The sequence below is a fragment of the Gadus morhua genome, chromosome 21 (assembly GCF_902167405.1).
Source record: "Gadus morhua chromosome 21, gadMor3.0, whole genome shotgun sequence".
NCBI classification, from domain to species: domain Eukaryota; kingdom Metazoa; phylum Chordata; class Actinopteri; order Gadiformes; family Gadidae; genus Gadus; species Gadus morhua.
The window spans coordinates 9,400,083-9,421,208 of record NC_044068.1 but is presented as its reverse complement, the minus strand read 5'-3'; the positions used below and the strand labels follow the sequence as shown (position 1 = coordinate 9,421,208).

General features: G+C 45.8%; 1 protein-coding gene across 3 annotated transcripts in view; it reads left to right on the top strand.

Moving 5' to 3' along the window:
* akap7 (A-kinase anchoring protein 7) overlaps nt 1–20,872 on the top strand; it is a 32,294-nt gene extending 11,422 nt beyond the window's left edge. The window contains exons 9-10 of one of the 3 annotated variants that reach the window (XM_030346085.1): nt 16,205–16,243; nt 18,334–20,872. In XM_030346085.1, coding sequence (XP_030201945.1) covers nt 16,205–16,243; nt 18,334–18,554 — 260 coding nt within the window. In that variant the 3' untranslated portion in view covers nt 18,555–20,872. Of the gene's footprint in view, nt 1–3,917; nt 6,341–16,204; nt 16,244–18,333 lie in introns of those variants that run through there. The other 2 variants (XM_030346086.1, XM_030346087.1) reach the window with 2 other exon arrangements.
* The last annotated feature ends 254 nt before the right edge of the window (nt 20,873–21,126 follow it).

Genomic DNA, 21,126 nt, shown 5'->3' with positions numbered 1-21,126 from the left:
TGAAGAGGTTTAGATGAACACGGCAAACACACACAAACTCAGTTGACATTACACAACATTCAATTTAGCTCTGTTGTGTAAGTCAGGCCATTATTTTTCTTTTCGAACCTACCCTCTAGACCAGTGTTTTTCAACCTCTGTTCCACGTACCACTGGTGGTATGTGGGATTTTATCCCGGAAATAGAAATTAGGTAGAAAATGTAATGCAACATATTGTAGATATTTGTTAGATAAATATAGATTTACGGCTTGTTATTATAAAGAAACTATTGTCGCTTTGTGTATTCCATCATGGGTTTTCTATTGGGGCGTTTTCCACTGATGTGTTGTGTACAATTGTTTGCTTAACAGCACACTGGGAGCACAAGCAGAGTGGCCGATTATTCCTGTCCACTGATTCCCACTGGCCATGGCCTTCACACAATAATAATTGTGTATTAAGGCGTTGTCACTCTACGCTAAGCCACCGCACGTGAATTTTATCCCTTTCTGACCGTTTGCATGTGAATTGGTCCGCGAAAGGTTTGGATGACAATTTATATCTAGATTCAAAGGTTGGGAACTACTGCTCTCGACTTTAACAACAGGTGTGTGTGTGTGTGTGTGTGTGTGTGTGTGTGTGTGTGTGTGTGTGTGTGTGTGTGTGTGTGTGTGTGTGTGTGTGTGTGTGTGTGTGTGTGTGTGTGTGTGTGTGTGTGTGTGTGTGCAGCACATGGTGAAGGTCAAATGCATAACCATGAGTTAGCCATGTGGCGGCTGACTCAGAAATTGTTCAAGCTGTTCTGAAGGCTGATTCATTGGTCAAAGGAGGAGAAGCAGCATTTCACGGCGTTCTATATGTACAATAATAGGGCTTTCCCCCATGACTATAGACTGTATACTAAAGGCTCTGAGAAAGAAAGCCCAGACAGGGAGTGCCATGGGGGAAAAAAAGAGATGGAAAGATCGAAGAGGATAAAGAGGAGAACAAGTGAGATTAAACGGACACATGAGTGAGGGACAGTTGGAGAGAGGGAGAGAGATTAAACTGAGGCCTGGGAGGGTGGGCGAGCCGGGGGAAATGAGCCGGCCACGGAAGGGAGGAAGGAAGGAAGGAAGGGAAGGAAGCTAGAGAGAGGGCGCAAGGACAGGTGACATTATGGAGCCTTTAGAATGAAATATTGGTCCAGGAAAAAAAAAGATGGAGCAGCAGAATGGTGGGTGTGGTCGAGGAGGGGGGGACGCAGGGTGAAGAGAGAGGGGAGGAAAGGGAGGGAGAGCTAGAGGAAGAGAGGGGTGGTGATTAAAAGGGAAGTGCTGTGGCCAGGGAGAATCCAAGCACCAGCGCTGACAGCTTAAGCGACTAAAAAAGGGCTAGACTCCGCCGCAACCAACGAAATAGGTTGGAGATCTCCTTTCTCTCTGTTTCTCTTATATTATTTCCTTCTTCTTTTTTATCATACTATGCTCTTTTATTCTAGACACATTTCTGCTTATTTGAGATCTATTTAATTATGCTAGGCATTTTCTTTTTTACACAAAATGTGCTCGTTTTTTAACTTTGTATATACTGTACATGCCAATTAATAAATTAAGAAGCAACCAAGCCAACATTTCCTTCCCTCACGCTTTTTACCTTGTCCTCCATCTTCTAATTGCCGTCATGCATCACCCTGTTAGCATTTATTAATAGCTTCATTAGCTTGTGTGTATACTTAATCACACATGCAACATCCTGCGAGTGTGTGACCTCCTTTTGTGTTTAGGGATAAGCCAGCATCAACAATGTCATATTGTTGCCCACCTGACTGTCTTTGCTCCCTGGGGCAGCAAAGGGGGCTTCCATTCCACCACCATGGTTGAGAGGTTTCTGAAATTAGTTCGGGAGGTCAGGTCTCCGCCGGAAAAAGAATAGTACTATAGTACCGCTGTGGTTGATTTCCTTTGCAGTGGCTTTGGACGATGGGGTATGTGTCACACATCTTAAATATTGTCTTCTAACTGCATGATGCATGTCTCCCCTCCCTGCACTGTCATCCAGCCCCCGTTTGCAACGTGCAGTGGAAGTTCTAACCCCCCCCCCCCCCCCCCCCCCCCCGCCTTGTGTGAATCAATTATCGCAACCCCCCCAAACATCAAGTGACCTCATCAATAACGAGATATTGGCCAATAAATAAAAATGCATCCAAACATCGGGTCTTAACGGAGTGGACGGCAGCACGCGATTCCCATCAGTGGCAACCCAAGCCAAGGCTCCCCGCTCGCACCCTGGGGGGGTTCACAGTTTAATTAGGGCCTTCGTGGGGCTTTCAGTTGATTGGCCCTAGCCTTGAGCACCCTCGTCTTTGTCCACCGGAGGACGGATGATGAGTCTCCCTGACTCAGCCTTCGTCTCCTGATAAGGCTCCGGGGAAGACGAGACGCTCTGTCTCAGCGAGTGGGGATGGGCTGAGGCGGTGTGTGTGTGTGTGTGTGTGGGGGGGGGGGGACAAGACGGTTTTAGTATGTAAAGGGGGCATTGGCGGATTGCATGCAGGATAAAATAGCAAAAGGAGAAGCATGAAATATGGCTGTGTGTCGTGATCAACGTTGTAAATGTCAGCACGATATGACAGGAGATGGAGGCTGGAAGTCTGGGCCAGGCTATTACCAATGGTGGATACGCTGCAGACGTGCGTTTATTGATTGGCCTAACCCCTTGCAACCGTATACTTGTGTGATGAGATGAGTATACGTGCGTGTGCCGGTGTGGTAATGGTAGACCATTTGGACCCCGTCATCATTAGATGATAATAGTACTGATTTGTTTGCTTTTGTTTGCACGTTTTTTTCCCCCCAAAGTATCTAGTCTAGTGCAGATCGATGAATACAATCTAAAAGGAATACAGACGATGTGTTCTACGGAGTTGAGTAAGCTGTTTTCAGTGACGATAAAGGGCAAACCAAACGACAACAGCAAGCTATTTGTGACATTGGTGTAGAGCCTAGGGATGGGTGTACGAAAATAGATTTGCCTGAATCTAATTGATCTTCAATTAAAAAATATCTGGTGTTGATTTGTATGATGCGGCGATCAATCTTTTGTTTCATTTTCCTTTTCTTTTTTTTTCACGGGCTCTGTTGTGCTTTTTATGGAAAGGAAGGCGGCGGGGGACAGGAAGTGACATGTAGCATCGAACCACAGGTGGGTACAGACACCCACTTCGCAACAAGGCGTACAGCCTGCAGGGTTAGCGCTATCAGGGTGAGCCGCTGAGACACCCCAGAGATTGCTCATTTATACACGGCTTTTCTCGCGGATGCTTGAAGTGCTGTCCTCGTGAGTACCGCGTGGCCAGCCTTTGGTTATAGTGGTTATATTGTGTTGACTTCTGCAGTCTGTTGGTCATTTTATTGTATTTAAAAGTGCATCAATGTATATGCTCTGGGTCGAATTCTTAATGTAAATATAAATCCTCTAAATAATGCAACGGGTTAGAAGGTATCCTGGTACAATTTACAACACAAGTTCTCAACGATCTAGTTGGTATTGTAAGTAAAATATCCCTTACTGAATCTACTCGGGTTTCGGAAATTGAATCCCATCGGACCCTTGTTAATCGGAATCTAATCGATTCAGGAAGTTATTGCCGATGGATCCCACCCCATCACCACCATCGCCCTGTGTGATCCCATTATTGCTTTGCCTGTTCACTGTTTGTTTCCATATCCTCCCCAGGTGCACATACTGTAGATAATAATGAAAAGGACTAGTAAGGATATTGAAGTCACCATTATCGGCTGATACACTCAGTCTCTTTGTCTGTCTGTCTGTCTGTTCACTTACTCTTTTCTTTTTCTCCCTCATTCTCTCTATCTTACTTTCTCTTTCCCTGTATGGTTCTCTCTCCCCCTCTCTCACCTTCTCTTTGTTTCTCGTCCTCTCTCGCCCTCTCAGTACATGAGTAAGCCCTTTGCATGCTGCTGTGTGGTGGCCATGTCATGCTGTGGCTGCTCCTCGGGCGCGGTGGTGGAGTTGACCCCGATAAGCTCAAGGTCAACTGCGTTACGGATGGCAGTCTACACCAGCGTCTTCCATTGTGCTATTTTGAGTCCTACAGTAATTTATTCATACAGAGCACATTCATCTTCCGCAGAGGCCGGTGGTGGGGTGAGGCCCTTCCATGCAATTAATATTGATCCACCTTAGCAATTCAAGGTTGTTTATTTTATTTATTTTCGTGTGAAAAATGAACACCGGATATGATGTACAGACCGATTAATATTGTCATACTTATTCTACGTATATATACTTTTTCTTTTATATGTGTTAAATAATTACAATGAACCGTAGAAACTAGATTATGCTTTTTTAATGCATGTTTACAAGGGAATGTAAATAGCATTCACATTGTGTGTATTCTACCCGTTTTGCCTCATCTGCTGGAACCTCAAACTGTGTTGTTTTGGGCCCAAACAGTCTTTGTGTATCCAAAGTCAATATCCAAATTCATCCACGGAAAGATCTTTGAAAATGGCCTCAAGTGTAACAATGTTGCTTAATAGTGTGTGTGTGTGTGTGTGTGTGTGTGTGTGTGTGTGTGTGTGTGTGTGTGTGTGTGTGTGTGTGTGTGTGTGTGTGTGTGTGTGTGTGTGTGTGTGTGTGTGTGTGTGTGTTTGAGCATACTGAGCGTACTGTTTGTAAGTGCAGCTGTGAGTGAATTACGGTCCTTGTGGCTCAACTGTCTTCAGTTACAGCCGAGTTGCAGAAATGCAAAACCGTTGTTTATTTTGGCATGTGTAAACGAGCATATCCCTTTTCCTTGGAACTCATTCTTCCTTTTTTTAAAGAGAACCGTATGCTTTTCCCTTGTGTACAAACACGGACCGCTTATATATTTATACACTTTTACATTTGAATTAACTACACGTCTCTCTCTCTCACGTCGTAAAGGTCACAAGGGATGAAACAACCTCTAAAGAAGAGGCTGGCGACAAAGTGCGTTGTGATTCACTTATGGAGCATATAGGGATTAGTTAATGCTGAAATCCTTTCAGCTGTTGGCAACCAAACTTTGAAAGCCTTAAGTAAAGCGTGCTTGCCATGCATTTCAACACTTCCCACCTGCTTTGTCTCTAAGGCAAGGGGATATAAACCCGGCAGCCTTTTTACCCCTCCCCTTCCCTCTCCCCCTTGTTTTGATGGGGTAAGGGTAAGGGTAAGGGGTAAGGGGAAGGCGTAAGGGGTAGAAATGGGATTGGGCCTTAATGTCAATGGTCCCAATAGCTGTGTTAATAAAGGTGGAAAATTACTTCTTAAAACCAACATAAATCAACCAGACATGCCGTGTAATTATCCAACCCATCATCGAATCACCAAATCGGGCAATTGTTTGGTCGACATTTGAATTTATTTATGGGTCAAAAAAAAAATGATATGGTAGTTTCATCCACATTTCTAGGATTTGTATTTCCTTCTGTATTCTGCTTGTTTTATAAGGAGTTGAACCTGCGGTGAACACCTGTAAATGATTGTTTATGACTGCAGCGTACAGAATCTCTGCATCATTCTGGCTTATCTGGCTCAGGCTAGTGCAGCGCAGCATTCATTAGGCTAATTACACTGACCAGGCTTGTTGGCTCGGCCACTGGTGTGTGTGTGTGTGTGACTGACTGACTGACTGACTGACTGACTGACTGACTGACTGACTGACTGATGGTCAGCTGCTAGTGGCAACTGTAGCTGAGGTCTCAAAAAGGTTCGAGGAAGGACCAGATTTTTATTCTCAGTGATCCCACGCTCGGTTACACGGAAAATCAATGTGTGACCTGATCGATCGTACTCAACAGGGGGCTGCGGAGAGAAGGAGAGGAGGAATAGAGGAGAGAAGGGGGGAGAAAGAGATGGGTATTCACACAGAGGAGAAGATAAAAGGAGAGGGACTGGGACTAATTGAAAAAGAGGAAGAGGAGGCTGACGGGGAAAGGTGAGGAGGTAAACCACGACTATGTGCTCGTCTCTGGAGAACCTGGACGATTCTGGGCCTGGGGTGGAGAATAGCTTTTGCTTTAATTGATGTTGCTCTGCACAGTCTTAAAGCAATACAGATGTCGATGGAGTTCAAGATCATGGGAGATTGAAGTGGACATGTTTTCCTCCTTCCTTGTTTTATGACGGTGTGCAGTGCAGGATTTGTGTTAGCGAGTGAATTTTTATTTGTGCTAACCGTCACATGGCAATAGTTATTATTTTAATGCTCCAACAAATTCCACCAGAGTTGAATACATTTACATATGTATGAATATACTATATTTTCCTCCATCCAGACCAAGTGACACTTTTGATCCCACACATTATAAGCCATGTGAAGAGCACATACGTTTCTCTTACACACACACACACACACACACACACACACACACACACACACACACACACACACACACACACACACACACACACACACACACACACACACACACACACACACACACACACACACACAGCCTTCCTCCTCTATTCAACCCTCCCCTTTCCCCCTTCACACGCTCAGCTGCCCTCATACACACTCCTTTTTTTATCTTACACACACACAAGCACGCATCTCCCTTCCACCAGCCCCCATACACACACACACACACTTTCTCTCTTTCACACATGCGTGATCATCCTCGCACGTGCACACTAGCACACACACACACACCCCCTCTCTCTTCTCTCTCTCCCCCCTCTTTTACTCTATCTCTCTCCCTCGCTCCCCCTCCCTCCCTGTGTGTCGGTGTAAAGTGGAGCAGGAGCGGAGTCACTCGCTCTGTCTCGCTCTCTCTCCCTTTCGTTCATTTGTTCCCTGGCTCCGACTGGGAGCGCCGTCGCGTTGCAGAGTGGTAGAAGACACATTGTGTGCTCTGATCCGTCGTCTGTCCTTTAAGGCACAGCGAAGGAGCGCGAGGCAGTGGGGGAGACGCACACACAGAGGGAGAGAAGGAGAGAGGAGCGAGGGGCGAGCAAGGCAGCAAGTGACACGGGAGAGAGAGAGGAGGGAGACGGTCAGATTGGAGCCGCCCGTAACATTGCGTCTGGCGGTCTAGCAAGGGGGGGGAAGAACGAGAAAGGGGGAAAGAGGAGAGGAGAGGAGGCGCCATGGGGCAGTTATGCTGTTTTCCCTTCAACCAAACGGAGGAGAAAATCAGTAAGTGTTCTTTTGTGTTTGTGTGTGCTGGAATGATGATGATGGCTGTTTAATTTAATGATTATAGCTCCTTTTTATTGTCTCCCTGTGGTGCCCTGTGGATTTGTGCAAGGGTGTTACTGTTCTAGAGCTCTGTGGGATCCCAGTATGTGTCTTTGTGTCAGATTAGACATAGACCACTAGTGTGGAGGCACCACCACTCCCCTATTGTGCCGAGGCTCAGTTCTGGTGGTGTAGTTCACCATCCTTGTGTAGAGCTGTAAGCTAACGTGGATGTGGTGTGAGTTTGCTCTGGGACCTTGGTGGACCAACTTGTCCTCTCCTGTGTATTGAGTAATGAAACGCGTCTGATTTTAATGTGATTCATGAAGTAAGTAATTGTGTGTGTGTGTGTGTGTGTGTGGGTGCATGCACGTTTCAGGGGCTGGCTCTTTGATTCGTTTTCCTGTCTTTGTGCCCCTATACCCAGTGTCGTAGAGTGTTTGTTCAGAGCCAAGCCTGACACTTTTAACACTTGCAGGGCATTCAGTCACAGGGTTTTTGTGTGGTGATCTGGGAATCGAGCTGTTTGATTTACTCCCAGGGTGACCCAGGAAGCTATGGATTCAAGCAAATTATCACCAACATCCTGACAAAGAATATCACAACCTCACACTCACAGGTCCTTGCCTGTCTGGGGTCGAGAGAAGGGATTAATTAGAAGTGACGTTAATTAGATTAAGTTCACGCTAGATTTCAATTACAACGCTCTTCCCATGTTGGATGACCCCTTTTTATCCGGCTGTTCACATTATTGTAAATGACTCCAGGGGCCTGCACTCACAAACAAAGATTGTGCGTGGTAATTTGCATGTCGAATAAGCACTCCAAATCTCCCCATCCATGAGTAATTGACGTGCGCTGTCACCGTAAGACACATAAAGTCCTGTTGAAAAGATGGCATAATGCACAGAAGCAAAACTTGTCATTTTTAGCTAGATAATGAAGTCCAAACAACTCAAAGAGTCGCCTCACTCCAAACACTTCGAAGTCCTTCCACCTTTCAAAATCTCCCACCCTAGCAGGGTGATGCATGTTGTCAGGGAATGATGGTAGCTTAAGACGGACCACATAAATGTTTCAGATCTATACGGATTCCATATCAAAGTGGTCTGAACCCCTTTGCAGCTGTTTACACATGCTCTGATTCAGCATTCAGATTCAGTTAATCAGGTTCAGGCCGCTTGTATGCCCCTGGTCGTGAGAAGAGGACATAGAAAAGGGACGATGGATGGCTTTATGGTTATTTCCCATGACAGAAGTGACAACACAATGCAGTTGAACCTGCTTATTTTTTTCAGATGGGTGTTCAGTATAATGTTTTATCTGAAGGTAGGCCACTTGAACGCTGTAAACAAGATGCAAATGTATCACCATTCTCCCAACCCTGAGCAATGCAGTCAAATCTGTTAACTATGAAGTAACACATTTATCACTTTTTATGATTTACCTTTCATATGTAATAGCTTTGGATTACTCACTGATAACAACTACCGAGCATTTAGTGCCAAGCGATACGGCTCACCTGTCATTTATGACGTTCACGTCTCTGTGTTGTTAGCTGTGCTCTGGCCTGTGTGTACACACTGCGCTCAATTTTATCGTCCGGTCGTAAATGCAGACTTTGACACTATCGCTAGAGAGAGGTTATTGCTGGGAAACGCAAGCTGTGTGTTTGTATCTGGGAAACTTTCCTAAATATAAACGCACAAGTCTGTTTTTCCCATTGCCTGCCGTTTGCTTTTCTTTAGCTCCCATTCTGGTTCTCGGTTTGAGTTTATTCCTTTACCACTGCCATTTTCTTACACTCTCTCCCCTTTCCATCTCTATTTCCCACTCTCTCCCCCCCCCCCCTCAGCGTTCCCTCCCCCTCTCTCTCCCTCTCTGGGTGCAGCTGCACAGTGCTCCACACAGTCAGACCACTGTGTCCTACTTCTGGGTCGGGGGGGGGGACATGGGAGAGAGTAAGATCGATCCATTTTTGGGGATTGGCAATGAGTTTTATTCCGAGATAGGAAGGTCGAGGGAGATTTAGGAGTACGGTGGGGCATAACCAACAGGGATCGGGTCATAGTGTGTGTGTGTGTGTGTGTGTGTGTGTGTGTGTGTGTGTGTGTGTGTGTGTGTGTGTGTGTGTGTGTGTGTGTGTGTGTGTGTGTGTGTGTGTGTGTGTGTTCAACCATTGTTGATTCGACAAGGCGACATGCAGCGTTGTTCGCACTCAGTGCGGGTGTTGAACACACAACCACCCACAACACACACATACACCCTAATGTGTTTAGACAGCCAGAGTAACGCATGGTGCGCTAGTCGTCCGTTTAGAAGTGCCTTGTTTTAGTAGTCCCAATATGTCGTTATTGTTTTACGCTCCCAGGCTTCTATCTAGTTTCCACGTGATTGATCCTTGTGTCACCGTAACAAGATAAGATAAATGCCTTCTCATGGGAAACAAAAACGTATTGCCTTCAACCTTTGACATTCCACATGAAGCCATTAGGTGTGTGTGTGTGTGTGTGTGTGTGTGTGTGTGTGTGTGTGTGTGTGTGTGTGTGTGTGTGTGTGTGTGTGTGTGTGTAAATTGCAGCGTTGATAATGCATGTCTTATGAGTGATAAAGACACAGTTCGCCTACTTTTGTGATGAGTCAGGCTTTGGATGTGGGTGTTACTGTTTTATTTCGGTCTTTACCTGGATTTTTTAGAGCCTTTATTTATGGAAGGCCTTCAGAAGAAAGTGTGCTGGTTCTTTCCCTCTGTTCAGTATGTCTGACGCAGCACAGTATGAAATTCGATGCGTAATTAGCATTTATTTTTGGGCTGTGATTCATTATTTGTTTTTCCCACATACAGTATATAGAGCCTTTTTTTAAGGAGGCCTAAAGTTAACCACACACCGGACCAACTGCCCGATTCGCGTCGGTAAATGAAGTCGGGCTATTTAATCTGGCCGACTCGAACAACGTCATGGGTGGTACCCACCTACGGGATTACAGCCGACGCCGGACGTTCCGCGCTTGCGCGAGATGTAATGTCTCCAAAACAACAGGCGGCGCTAATCTGTATTGTGGGTCAAAAAACACGAAAACCTGAAGTAGCAGGTCCTCTTCTTCGATTACACTGTTTATCTGGTATGTTTACCATCCTCACTTCCGGGCTTCACTGAATCGCTAGTCAAGCTGCTAGACCTCCCCCAATCAGAATGGTAAAAGAATGACCGACTCGAATGGCCGATTAATTACACTTATACCACGGTCTGCGGGAATACTCGATTCTGATTGGATGCAGGGTGTGCATTAACTCCTGATATACGGACACCTGGACAAGTAGTTCCGTCAAATTGTCTGTTTACCGTTCTCAATTAATGCGCTAGCTGGCGTATCGTCTCTAAAATAGTAGTAACCATAGCAACGGGAAACAAAGCAAAGCTCAGCGGACTATAATACCTCCCGCTACCTCCCGTTCTAAAGTCGTAGCTATGGTCCGTCCTAATTACTGGAGGAGTGAACAACGTTTCTGTTGCATGAGAACCCAACGGGCGTGTAATGGTGGTTCCGGGTATTAGTCGGACCCTCAGGCGTAACCAGGGAAACAAATGTATGTTTTGTGGAAAACTTTATATTCAGATTGTAAAACGCATGGAAATATAAATTAATGGTCTTAATTTGGTCACCGTTGGTAAGTGACCGTGGTATAAGCGGGATAACGCCCTTCGAGGTGTCCAACCGTCCTCCGCTTCGCGTCGGACGGTTCACGCCTCCACGTCGTCCATTAATTCCTGATAATGGACACCTCGTCGGGCATTATCCCTTACATGTTGAATCGGCTGCAATGAACGCCGACGTGGCCGATTTGAGCGACCACACCAAATAGACTCGCGTCACCGACGCCGATCTTCGGTCCGGTGTGGGCTTGCCTTAAGTCTAGAGCCCAGAGCATAAGCACATTGAGGCTCATCACGCTGGCTTCCACATCTGAGTCACTGTCCCATAGGGAGGCTCTGTTTGCCATCTCTACCCCAGCGGGTTTACCGTGAGCCGCCGTAGGTTAAAGACGTTGGAAATGCCATCCGTTCATACTGCGTTTCTATAATCGGACACGTTATCAATATTGAAACGGGAGACTAGCCCTTCGGTAAACGTTGGGGCAATGTCATCTGATCTTCCAGGATTGGATCGTGACACAGTGACCTCACTCAAGAGTCTGCCGCATGGTCTCGGGGGGGGGGGGGGGGGGGGGACGCTGAGACATGGTTGATCATATTGGTTTGAAATGTTCAGTGAGTGGGGAGTTGTCGCCAGACATCAAAGCAACGAAACAGTCTCACGGACTATGGAGGGAGTTCCGTTGATTCGATTCAAATGTACGATAACCATTACATGCGATCGGGACGCTATTTGACTGACTTTGTTGTCAACACGGTGAACGACACCGCTGTGGGCTTGAGTTAAGTTGCGGAGAGCGATTACATTTCGACTCCCCTCAGGGGGGGTGCTGCTGCACCTGTGTTTTAACACACCGTGTTATCGGGGAAACGGGGTCTGTCACCTGCCTTCAGGCGATGATCCCTGACCAGAGACCTGCCCGCTACACCCCACAGGCGAGGTGGAACATCGTCTGTTCCTCTCTCCTCTGGAACCACTTACTTCAGCTTTGCTGCAATCGATTCCATTTTTGATCCTAATCCATAAAGCATTTGATTGCCGCGGCCGTAGTTAATCTCCACACTAATGGGGTCAGCCGGGTTGTGATTGGTCCGTGTGTTGTAGCGGGACCTGCGGTTATGGTGTATTAATATCGATTTCTGTTTTCCGGCGCATTTCTGTTGGCGTGTTTGGAAATAATTCTGAGTAGGTGCAAGCGAGCGTGAGGGTGTTGTTGTTGTTGTTGTTGTTGTTGTTGTTGTTGTCACCGGGGATATCTTCACACATTTATCAAGACGGGGGGTTGAGCCCGGTCGAACTACGCTACACTGAGTTCACGCACAGTGGGGCGTGTATCATGGCACTATGGAGCTGTGACGGTGCAGACGGATGGGGTATTTGGACTCACCCTGACACACCGTAAACGCATTGTAAACTCGTCTCTCTGGGTCACGAGTAGCTGGGTGTTATTAAGTGGGGGGGGGGAAGAATAACGGGCTTCTAAACCAACACACAGGGTGGGTTTGTTCGGGATACAAGTGTGATAAATAATCAGCCCAGTGGGAGACACGAGATGCATTGTGTGTGTGTGATATCTATTAATAGATAAATACACAGTGGGGAGATGCAGGGGGCCGGAGGAGGTGGCTTCAGACAGGGCCAGGAGACGACGATGAGTGATGACGGGTGACAGCTCATCATGGCTGCTGAAGCGTGTAGCACAGTGGTCACGTGGGAGGGCAAAGATGGCATTTCCCTGAACCTTTTTTCGCAACGGTTTGACTCGCTATCTTCCTTCATTTCCCATCATGTCTTTCTTTCTTTCTTTCTTTCTTCCCCACGATCTCTGTATGTACTTCTTACTTCATTTGTTTTATTTTGTCCCATCTCTCTATATTCCTCACTGCTTCCTTCTTCAGCTACTATCATTCATCCATCTTTCTTGGTTCACCCCTACCCATCCGTCTTTCTCTCCATCTGGTCGACCCTTCAGCATTCTTTCTCTCGTGCATTATTTCCCGCCGTCGTTCCTCAGGTACTTCATCAGGTCCTTATTTCTTCCTCCCTCATGCTTCCTCCATGTCCCCTTCTTCCCCTTCACCCTCTCTCATCTTGCCATGCCTTGATTAGCGCAGCACAGATGCCGGGCCCCGAAGGCCAGTAAGCATCAGCGGCATCAGCAGCAGCATCAACTAAATCAACAAAAACTAGACCAGCCTGGTGAACTAGGTCAGCACGGCTACGTCACCGCCCCCGCAAAACTGCTGAGTAGCTGATGATCCATCGTCCCTCCAGGGCCGAGGAGGTCCAGAGCCGGGGCGGGCTGCAGCTGAGATCAAAGCGCCGCGCGACCAGCCTGATCATAAGAGCGGCTAGGGACTCGTTCCTCGTGCCGTGACTTAGCTTATAGAGAGGCACGCGCTCGTAATACTCCTGCTGTGCTGTTGGACGCGCTCGTCTGCGGAGCTCGGAGCCATCCCTCGGCGTAACGTTCAGCTCTTTAACGCGGGTTGTTTGCAGAGTGCGGTCTGTTATTGACACGGTGCATCACCGCTCAGTCACAGCTCTGGGCAGGGCTTGTACAGAATTAGAGCATTCTCTCCGATACAAGTTACTGTGATTACTATGTGACTTGCAGAGGGCTTTCGCAAATCTGACTTCATGGAAGGAAACCTCCCCCCTCCAACAAGCCAGATGAACTCTTCTCTAAACCACCACTCACCCTCTAACAGTCAAATTGAGCTAATGGTCGCCAGTCATGGGGTTTTTCGTTGCGCCGCCAAATTCCAAACTGCCTGGTTACTTTTCGACACACACACACACACACACACACACACACACACACACACACACACACACACACACACACACACACACACACACACACACACGTGCTTGTCCCCATTCTGGGAAACTAAAAGACTCACACACCGCCACAAACCACAGTGAAGCTTTTCTTTGGCCTGCTGGGTCTGCCCAACGCAGCCTTCCAGGAGAGGCTGAGAAAAGGCCAGTTTGTCCCCAGAGAACAGTCAGATCCCCCGTCGCCAAGGCACAATCCGCAATCAAACCTTTCCCCGACCTGACCGGGTATGAGCTGAACCATATACTCCACGGTGACCCCCCCCCCCAGCTGGCCTGCCTCCTCCTGTAGATGATGGATGTATTTTGGCCTCCGTCTGAGTCAGCCTGACCTTGCTGATGAGCCGCAGAGTGAAGGCCCCTCCTCCACCTATTACTAAGATCCATTTAGTTTCCGCACGCGTTAAGCTTTTTATTGGCGAAACATTGAACCCCCCCCCCCCCTAAGCCGCGTGGCTAACTGCATGCTCGTCTAACCTGCGGTACGGCAACACAACCGGTGTGGTGTCCGCGTTTGATTCCCACTTGCCTGTGTGGGTGAATGAGGGGTTACCATGGTAATGATTATTAATGTATGCCGTGTTTGCAGAGTGGGATATGGAGAGGCATGCGGACGGCTTATCGGTTGTAACACATGCAATGCTCGCTTTGCATGTGTTACATGTGCGTGTGTTGCATGTGCGTGCGTGCGTGCGTGCGTGCGTGCGTGCCGAGAGCACAAGAAGATTTCTGGTATTTCCTCAGGAAGCTGCTCCTCCATTAAGCCCCCCCTCAACATTTTTTCTGTCCTTGTAATTCCTCATCTACAACACACACACACCCTTACACACACACACACAACTCCACACCCACACACAGACCCCTACAGACACACAGACCCCTACACACACACAGACCCCTACACACACACAACCCTACACAAACACACACACACACACACACACACCTCTTGCAGCTCCTCCTGTCCACTACAGCACAGTTTTTGTAAAGGGCGAGAACTTCAGATGAACTCTCAAAAAAAAGACAGCCGCCTCATCAGCCAATCCACGAGCTCCTCTTCCCGGGGCTGTTTTCGTGTTTCTTTTTCCACAGTGGAAAGTTCAGGACTTCACTGAGCCCGACTGGCAAGCGATCCGAATAGCTGACTCTCTGATCCAACGACAGTAGATGGCGGGGCGGGAGGGGGGGGGGGGATTCGGCAGAGCGGGAGACGGAGGGGGTTAGAGAAGGATTGTTAGGCAATCAATTGTGCTAAAGTGATGTAGGCGGGATCTGACAGGAGAGGACAGCAGGCAGCCACCACGGTAAAGGGAAGGAAAAATACTGCGTTAGAAGGTCAGATGCTATGCAAGACGCCCATGGTTCAAGCTCTGCACACTCACTCACTCACTCACTCACTCACTCACTCACTCACTCACTCACTCACTCACTCACTCACTCACTCACTCACTCACTCACTCACTCACTCACTCACTCACTCACTCTCTCACACACACACACACACACACACATTTATCTCCCCTCAGTCGTAATGCCATGTCACAGGAAGCAGAGCACCGAAAACCTGGGATTAAAGTGCAAGAGTGACTGACTGTGTCTGATAAGGCACAGAGAGACGGAGAGCCTCTGCTACCGGGGAGCCGGCGTGGTTTCATTAGCATGCCAGGCGAGGCCGCCGGGTGCATTTAGCCGGTCTGTCTGGCGCCGCTTGTGGGAGACACACACACTCACACACATTAGCACATACACACACACACACACCGCATTGGTGTGTGTGTGTTGAAAGGATGTATGCTGACAAACAAGCTGGATGCAACTGAAAATACAACAACAAATTGATGTGAAGCGGGGAATTAAACCAGTGAGTGTGGCTGGGGAGCGAGAGGGGCAGACAGTGGGGTGGAGGAAGGGCGGGGGGGGGGCGAGAGACAGAGCGAGGCAGGCAAAGTGATCGACTGTTTGCAGACCACAAGCGGATGAGAGAGATATTGGAGAGAGATGATCACTCCAATATCACTTACATGCACACATCTTTCTATCGGTTATTTCTGGGATGGTTTGTGAGCAGGTGTATAGTGGTACCTTGTGTTCTTTGTCTTTATCTCTCCCTTTCTATGTCTCCATACGGAGAGATAGTCTCTCCATATTGATGGAGAGACTGAGCAGCAGATTGCACAGTAATGACAGGAACTGAGATGTCACAACCACATGGATTGTTAAAAGTTGAAGTGCACGGTTTCAAATGTCACCATGACAACAGAGCTAGCAAAAAAAACGTAACATAGAGAGGGGTAACAAAAGGTAGGTGGTAAATAAATAAAAAATAGGGACAGACAACTGTATCCATAGCTGTTGAACTTTGGTTGCATTTTGAAGAAGAGTTATAAAATATTAGAGCAATATTGGTATTGTGAAAACATGTCTTGGTATGTCCTTTCCTTGTTATGTCTTTTGGTTTGGTCTTTGTTTTTGTCAATTGAGTGTTTTCATTCTCTGTTTGTGTTCTGTGTTGCAGACTTGGTTCGCAGCCCACTCACTCGTTCCAAACGCACAAGTACGTCTCCCCCCGTTCCGCGACGCCCCTCTCGATCACTATGGCTATCGCCAGTGGCGCGAGCCATCCTTCAAAAGCTCACAATGATGCCCTGATTTCTATCCTGGATGTAATCAAAGGAATGCACTCAAATATAGTCACCAAATCCAATCATTGAATAGTTCAAATTACAGAGTTGGAACCTGCAGTAATTCATGTAAATCTTTCAAGAAAAGTATGAAAAACGTTTATAATTGCACACCAATCAAAAGTGTCTTCTTGCTCTGGAATTGATTGTGAGTAATTACATGCTGATTATACATTCCACAAGCCTCTAATCAACCTTTAACCTAGTTTAAAAGCATTTATCTTTTTCTTCGCCTTTGCATACATTGACTACTAAAACCATAGATAGAAATCATTATTAATAATTTAATTGTTGTATATTATATATATTTATTATATGATTATCTATATTTTTACACATCGAATGTAAATGCAAGGTCTTTTTTACACCAAGATCTATCAAAAATAAAGTGAAACAGTAAAGTGAAAATTAATAAAAAAAGTAGGCGAAGTAAATATTGCAGCCAAACAACGTCCATTTTTCCATCCGTTTCCTGTTCCAAGCAGGTGACGGAGGAATTCACTACAATCTTCAGTATCTATCACTCAATTGGAAAAAATTCGGCCCGTCGTAGCTTTAAAGTATTCCCAAGGAGTTGCATCTTCTGCAATCACTCAAACATTGACCTATCTATCAATGACTTTTGACGAGTCTGACATTTCTTGAGTAGAGTGCGATCCACATACTACGACGCACACTATACAAGTCACAGCAACAGATAACCGATGCATTAACAAATTGCTAAACAACCTCTGTACATTTGCATATAATTCCCCATGACTTGTATCCAATTGAATTCATGACCATTACGCGTGGGTCAACGGAGAATCTGAGAGTTTACTGTAAACGTAGTGTGGATGATGGAAAACACTCCTGTTAGTCAATTCCTCTGGGGAGCTTTAATTGAGTTGAAAGTGGTGTTGGAGAAAACCGATCCATTATCGCTGTTGGTCTCACTTGAGTAGTAAAAACAAAAAGACATCTATTCTATTGCACAATTTATGAGCCGAGAGATCCCTTGAGGGGGGAAAATAACGACAAACAATATTTTTTATGAAAACATAAACCATGCTTAGGACTCAGCATTATATTTCTCTGGTTTGCTCAGACACTTGAATTCAGGGGACTTTTCCAATGTCTTAGTGTTGACGTGAAAATTTAAAACAGAAACATTAGTTATTTAATTAAATGCATTTGAGTGCAGCTCAACACATTGTTTATTAACGATATTTATTCACGCAGTGAAGACATTGAAATGAGTCGGGTAGGCTGTTAGTTCATTGATGTTCGTTCCGTTGTAAATATAGATAATCTGTGAATAAATAGCTTGCTTGAAACCCACACAGAATACAAATTTGAAAGAGATCTTTAAATAATTAGAGCTTGTTTTCTAGTGCTATCTTCTGCCAGTTTGTAAAATAGTCAGATAGAAGAGTTGTTCAATGCTTTTATAGCAACACTCTTGATTTGTTACTCCAAATGTCAACAAGGAGGTGCTCTGAGTGGGAAATAGGTTATACAATGATCCCACGATTAGTGTTTACATTGTGTAGCTGGCTTCGTACTCAAACGCGTGTGTGTGCGTGTGTGTGTGTGTGTGTGTGTGTGTGTGTGTGTGTGAATGCACCCACATTTTCTAAGCTCTGCACATGGAAGGTTATGCTTTTATTCATCAAACACCTCTTGTCTTTGAATGAAAAGCTGCAGAGAGGGCTGTGTGTCTGCTCCATGATCACTCTAGCGTGCTTAATTCAGGGCTGTTGGACTCTTTCTTTGCCCATTTAGCTTTTTCACTCTCGATTTCTCCTTTTCTTTCTATATAATCATACGTCTGTGTGTGTGTGTGTGTGTGTGTGTGTGTGTGTGTGTGTGTGTGTGTGTGTGTGTGTGTGTGTGTGTGTGTGTGTGTGTGTGTGTGTGTGTGTGTGTGTGTGTGTGTGTGTGTGTGGGCAGGACGTAACGTTCTCCTTACTACTCTCCACAGGTGGCCGCCAGCATCAGGAGCCCAGTGAGGCGGAGCTACAGAGGGTGAGCAAGCGGTTAGTCGAGGACGCCGTCAATCGCGCCCTGAACCAATACAAACAGGAGACGTTGCAGAACGGGGGTGGACCTAATACGGCAGCCGTGCCGCCCCCGGAAAACACTAAGGAGAGCACGGCAAAGCTGGACACGAGCGCCAACTCCACCACAGAGAGCAGGAAGTGAGCGCATCAAACTGGGAGGAGGAGACTGAAGAAAAGAAAACAAGGGAGCCAAGAGAAACAGTCTGCCAGCCGGGGCTACCTAGGAGGTCAACGGTCAAGCACGTGCTAGGGTGGCGCTAGAGGAACGATCTGAACTTCTTGCAAGCAAACCAACGGCTCCGCCTAGTTCATTGACCATCTAAGCTAGCGGATGACACTAGCTGTGGCCAGCGAAATAGTAAGACTCAGCCACTCAGACCATTCCAGTTGAATGAGAAAATGTATCCGTGTATGCTGTCCCCTCATGCTAACAGGCTAATTATCCAGTCGTGTCAGCTGCCCAATAGGAAATGATTGATTGATTGATAGATTGATTTCGTTTTTCGGCAGCACGGATTCATTCAGTGCAAAAAGTTTATGAGACAACAGCTCGGTATGAGTTCTGTTCATTGTGTTTGCACTTCAATGCACCACATGGACAACATGTGATACGATTCCTACAGATCATCTTTCGTTTTGAATAAGTCCTGAAAAAACCGAAGGTTTTTTATGGAACTTGTTGGTTGTTTTTGTTTTTTGTTGGTATAAACTGTCTTTGTCTTGAAACATGTGATTCCCCACATAGTACACTAGGAGATTTGATAAACAAAAGCGGATGTCATGGAGTGCCCGGAAGGATATTGTACTGTTCGGTACTGCATTTCCTGGGACAAGGTGACTACTGTTTGAACTGACTGTGGCTTGGATATTTTATTACACTTGGTTTTTATTTTATTTTATGCCATCATGGGCCTGTACGGATGGACTTGTTCGATTTTGTAGTACAAGAAACCTTTTAATTTCAACACGTTTTATTCAAATATACACCCTTCTTCGATCTCCTTTTGTACCCGGTTTGGTCTAAATGTGTTAAGGCCTAACCGACTGAATTGAAAGTAACCTGATCCCAGCATTGGGCATGTAGCTACATTTCTGCTAACTGCCTTCAGCGTAGGCAGCGCAACAAAAAATAAATACCGAAAGTTATGAATCATTTTTACGAAATACACTAAACCCCTCAAGTTTTTAGTGTAGTGATGTACACTCCAGCAACTAAAACAAACATGCTGAAATGTATGTTGGGTGAGTGCTCCCATAGTAAATGTCTGCAATGGAACGTGTCAATCTTGTTGCTGCAATGCGTTTTATAACACTTATAGTATACAAACACTTTGAATACCAACTCCCTTTTCTATGAAAACAAGTTAATAAAAGCACTGGCCCTTCTATTAGGACAAACACTTATTTGAAAATCGATCATAATTTGGCATCCATTAAAGAGATTTCTTTTTAAAAATAGACCAAATATAGTCCCAGTCCAAACGTCACACGCTATGGATGATGTATATTCCCTTTTTATGGTCCAGGTGGTTAATGTACCGTAGCCTGACTGCTACATCCTGATCCATCCCTAATTGGTAGGTTTAGCATACGGAAGCATATGTTATAAGAGCACTTCAGGCCTTGGCTAGCACTGTTGCTGGTTAGCAAAGCCACAGAACCCAGTGTGTATCTATGACGACGGTGGTGAAGACGTCTGCCACGATGATGATGAATCACATATTCACTGTTTTTGCCTGAAAACCTCTCAACATGCTATTGCAATGTCTTCCATCTGGCTTCTTATGTTACTTGGCTATGATGCGGGGGAGTCTATTAAAAATCGTAAAGTCATGATGGAACGTATTCAGTGTAAATCAAGACGTTTGTCTGCACTAATCAAGTGTTGAATCATTTTTAATTGATTATTGAATTCAATATTTTATTGATGGAGGTTATGGTGCTGATGACAAAGAAGGAAAGATTTAGATAAATTCTACATTGTCATTTGCAACAGCTCAATAGGTTGCGATGCTTTTTCATTTATTCCCCACACATTTGAAGTTCGACTGATGAGGAGAAATTACTGAGGATACTTTTTGCTTACCAATAAAAAAGGAAACAAAAGCATAAAAAAATCCAAGGGCAGAATTCATGGTATCCTGGCCAACAGGACGACCCCACGCTAGAAGTTCCTTAGTCAACGCCCTTCATACATGGATGTGTATGTTTGGCACCTATAGCAACAGTCATTTCATTTGACGCTTTATTTTTCCTCCGCGTTCACCATGGTACACACAGCTCTGACATGAGGCCTGTCGGCCGACGCGACGTTCACAGCAAATGTGTGCATAAAGTAATTGTAAACGCTGTCACCTGCACATCATTTCCCCTATTCTCCTCGAGTAAACACAATGTGCTGATTCTGTCATACGGTGAGATTTCTCCAATAAAAAGAACGAAGGAATATTTTGAACCTAATTTTTGTCACCAGATCCTTAATGACTCCTTTGTTCCCCTTTAACACACACGTATTGTCCTGTGTGTGTGTGTGTGTGTGTGTGTGTGTGTGTGTGTGTGTGTGTGTGTGTGTGTGTGTGTGTGTGTGTGTGTGCTGCTGCTGATATTTGTACCATGTCATACTATAATATTTGAACAATAAAACAGGATATGAAGTTTGGACACCAATATCCTGCTGTGGTCCCTAGTGTTGATTTCACATCTGTGTGTGTGTG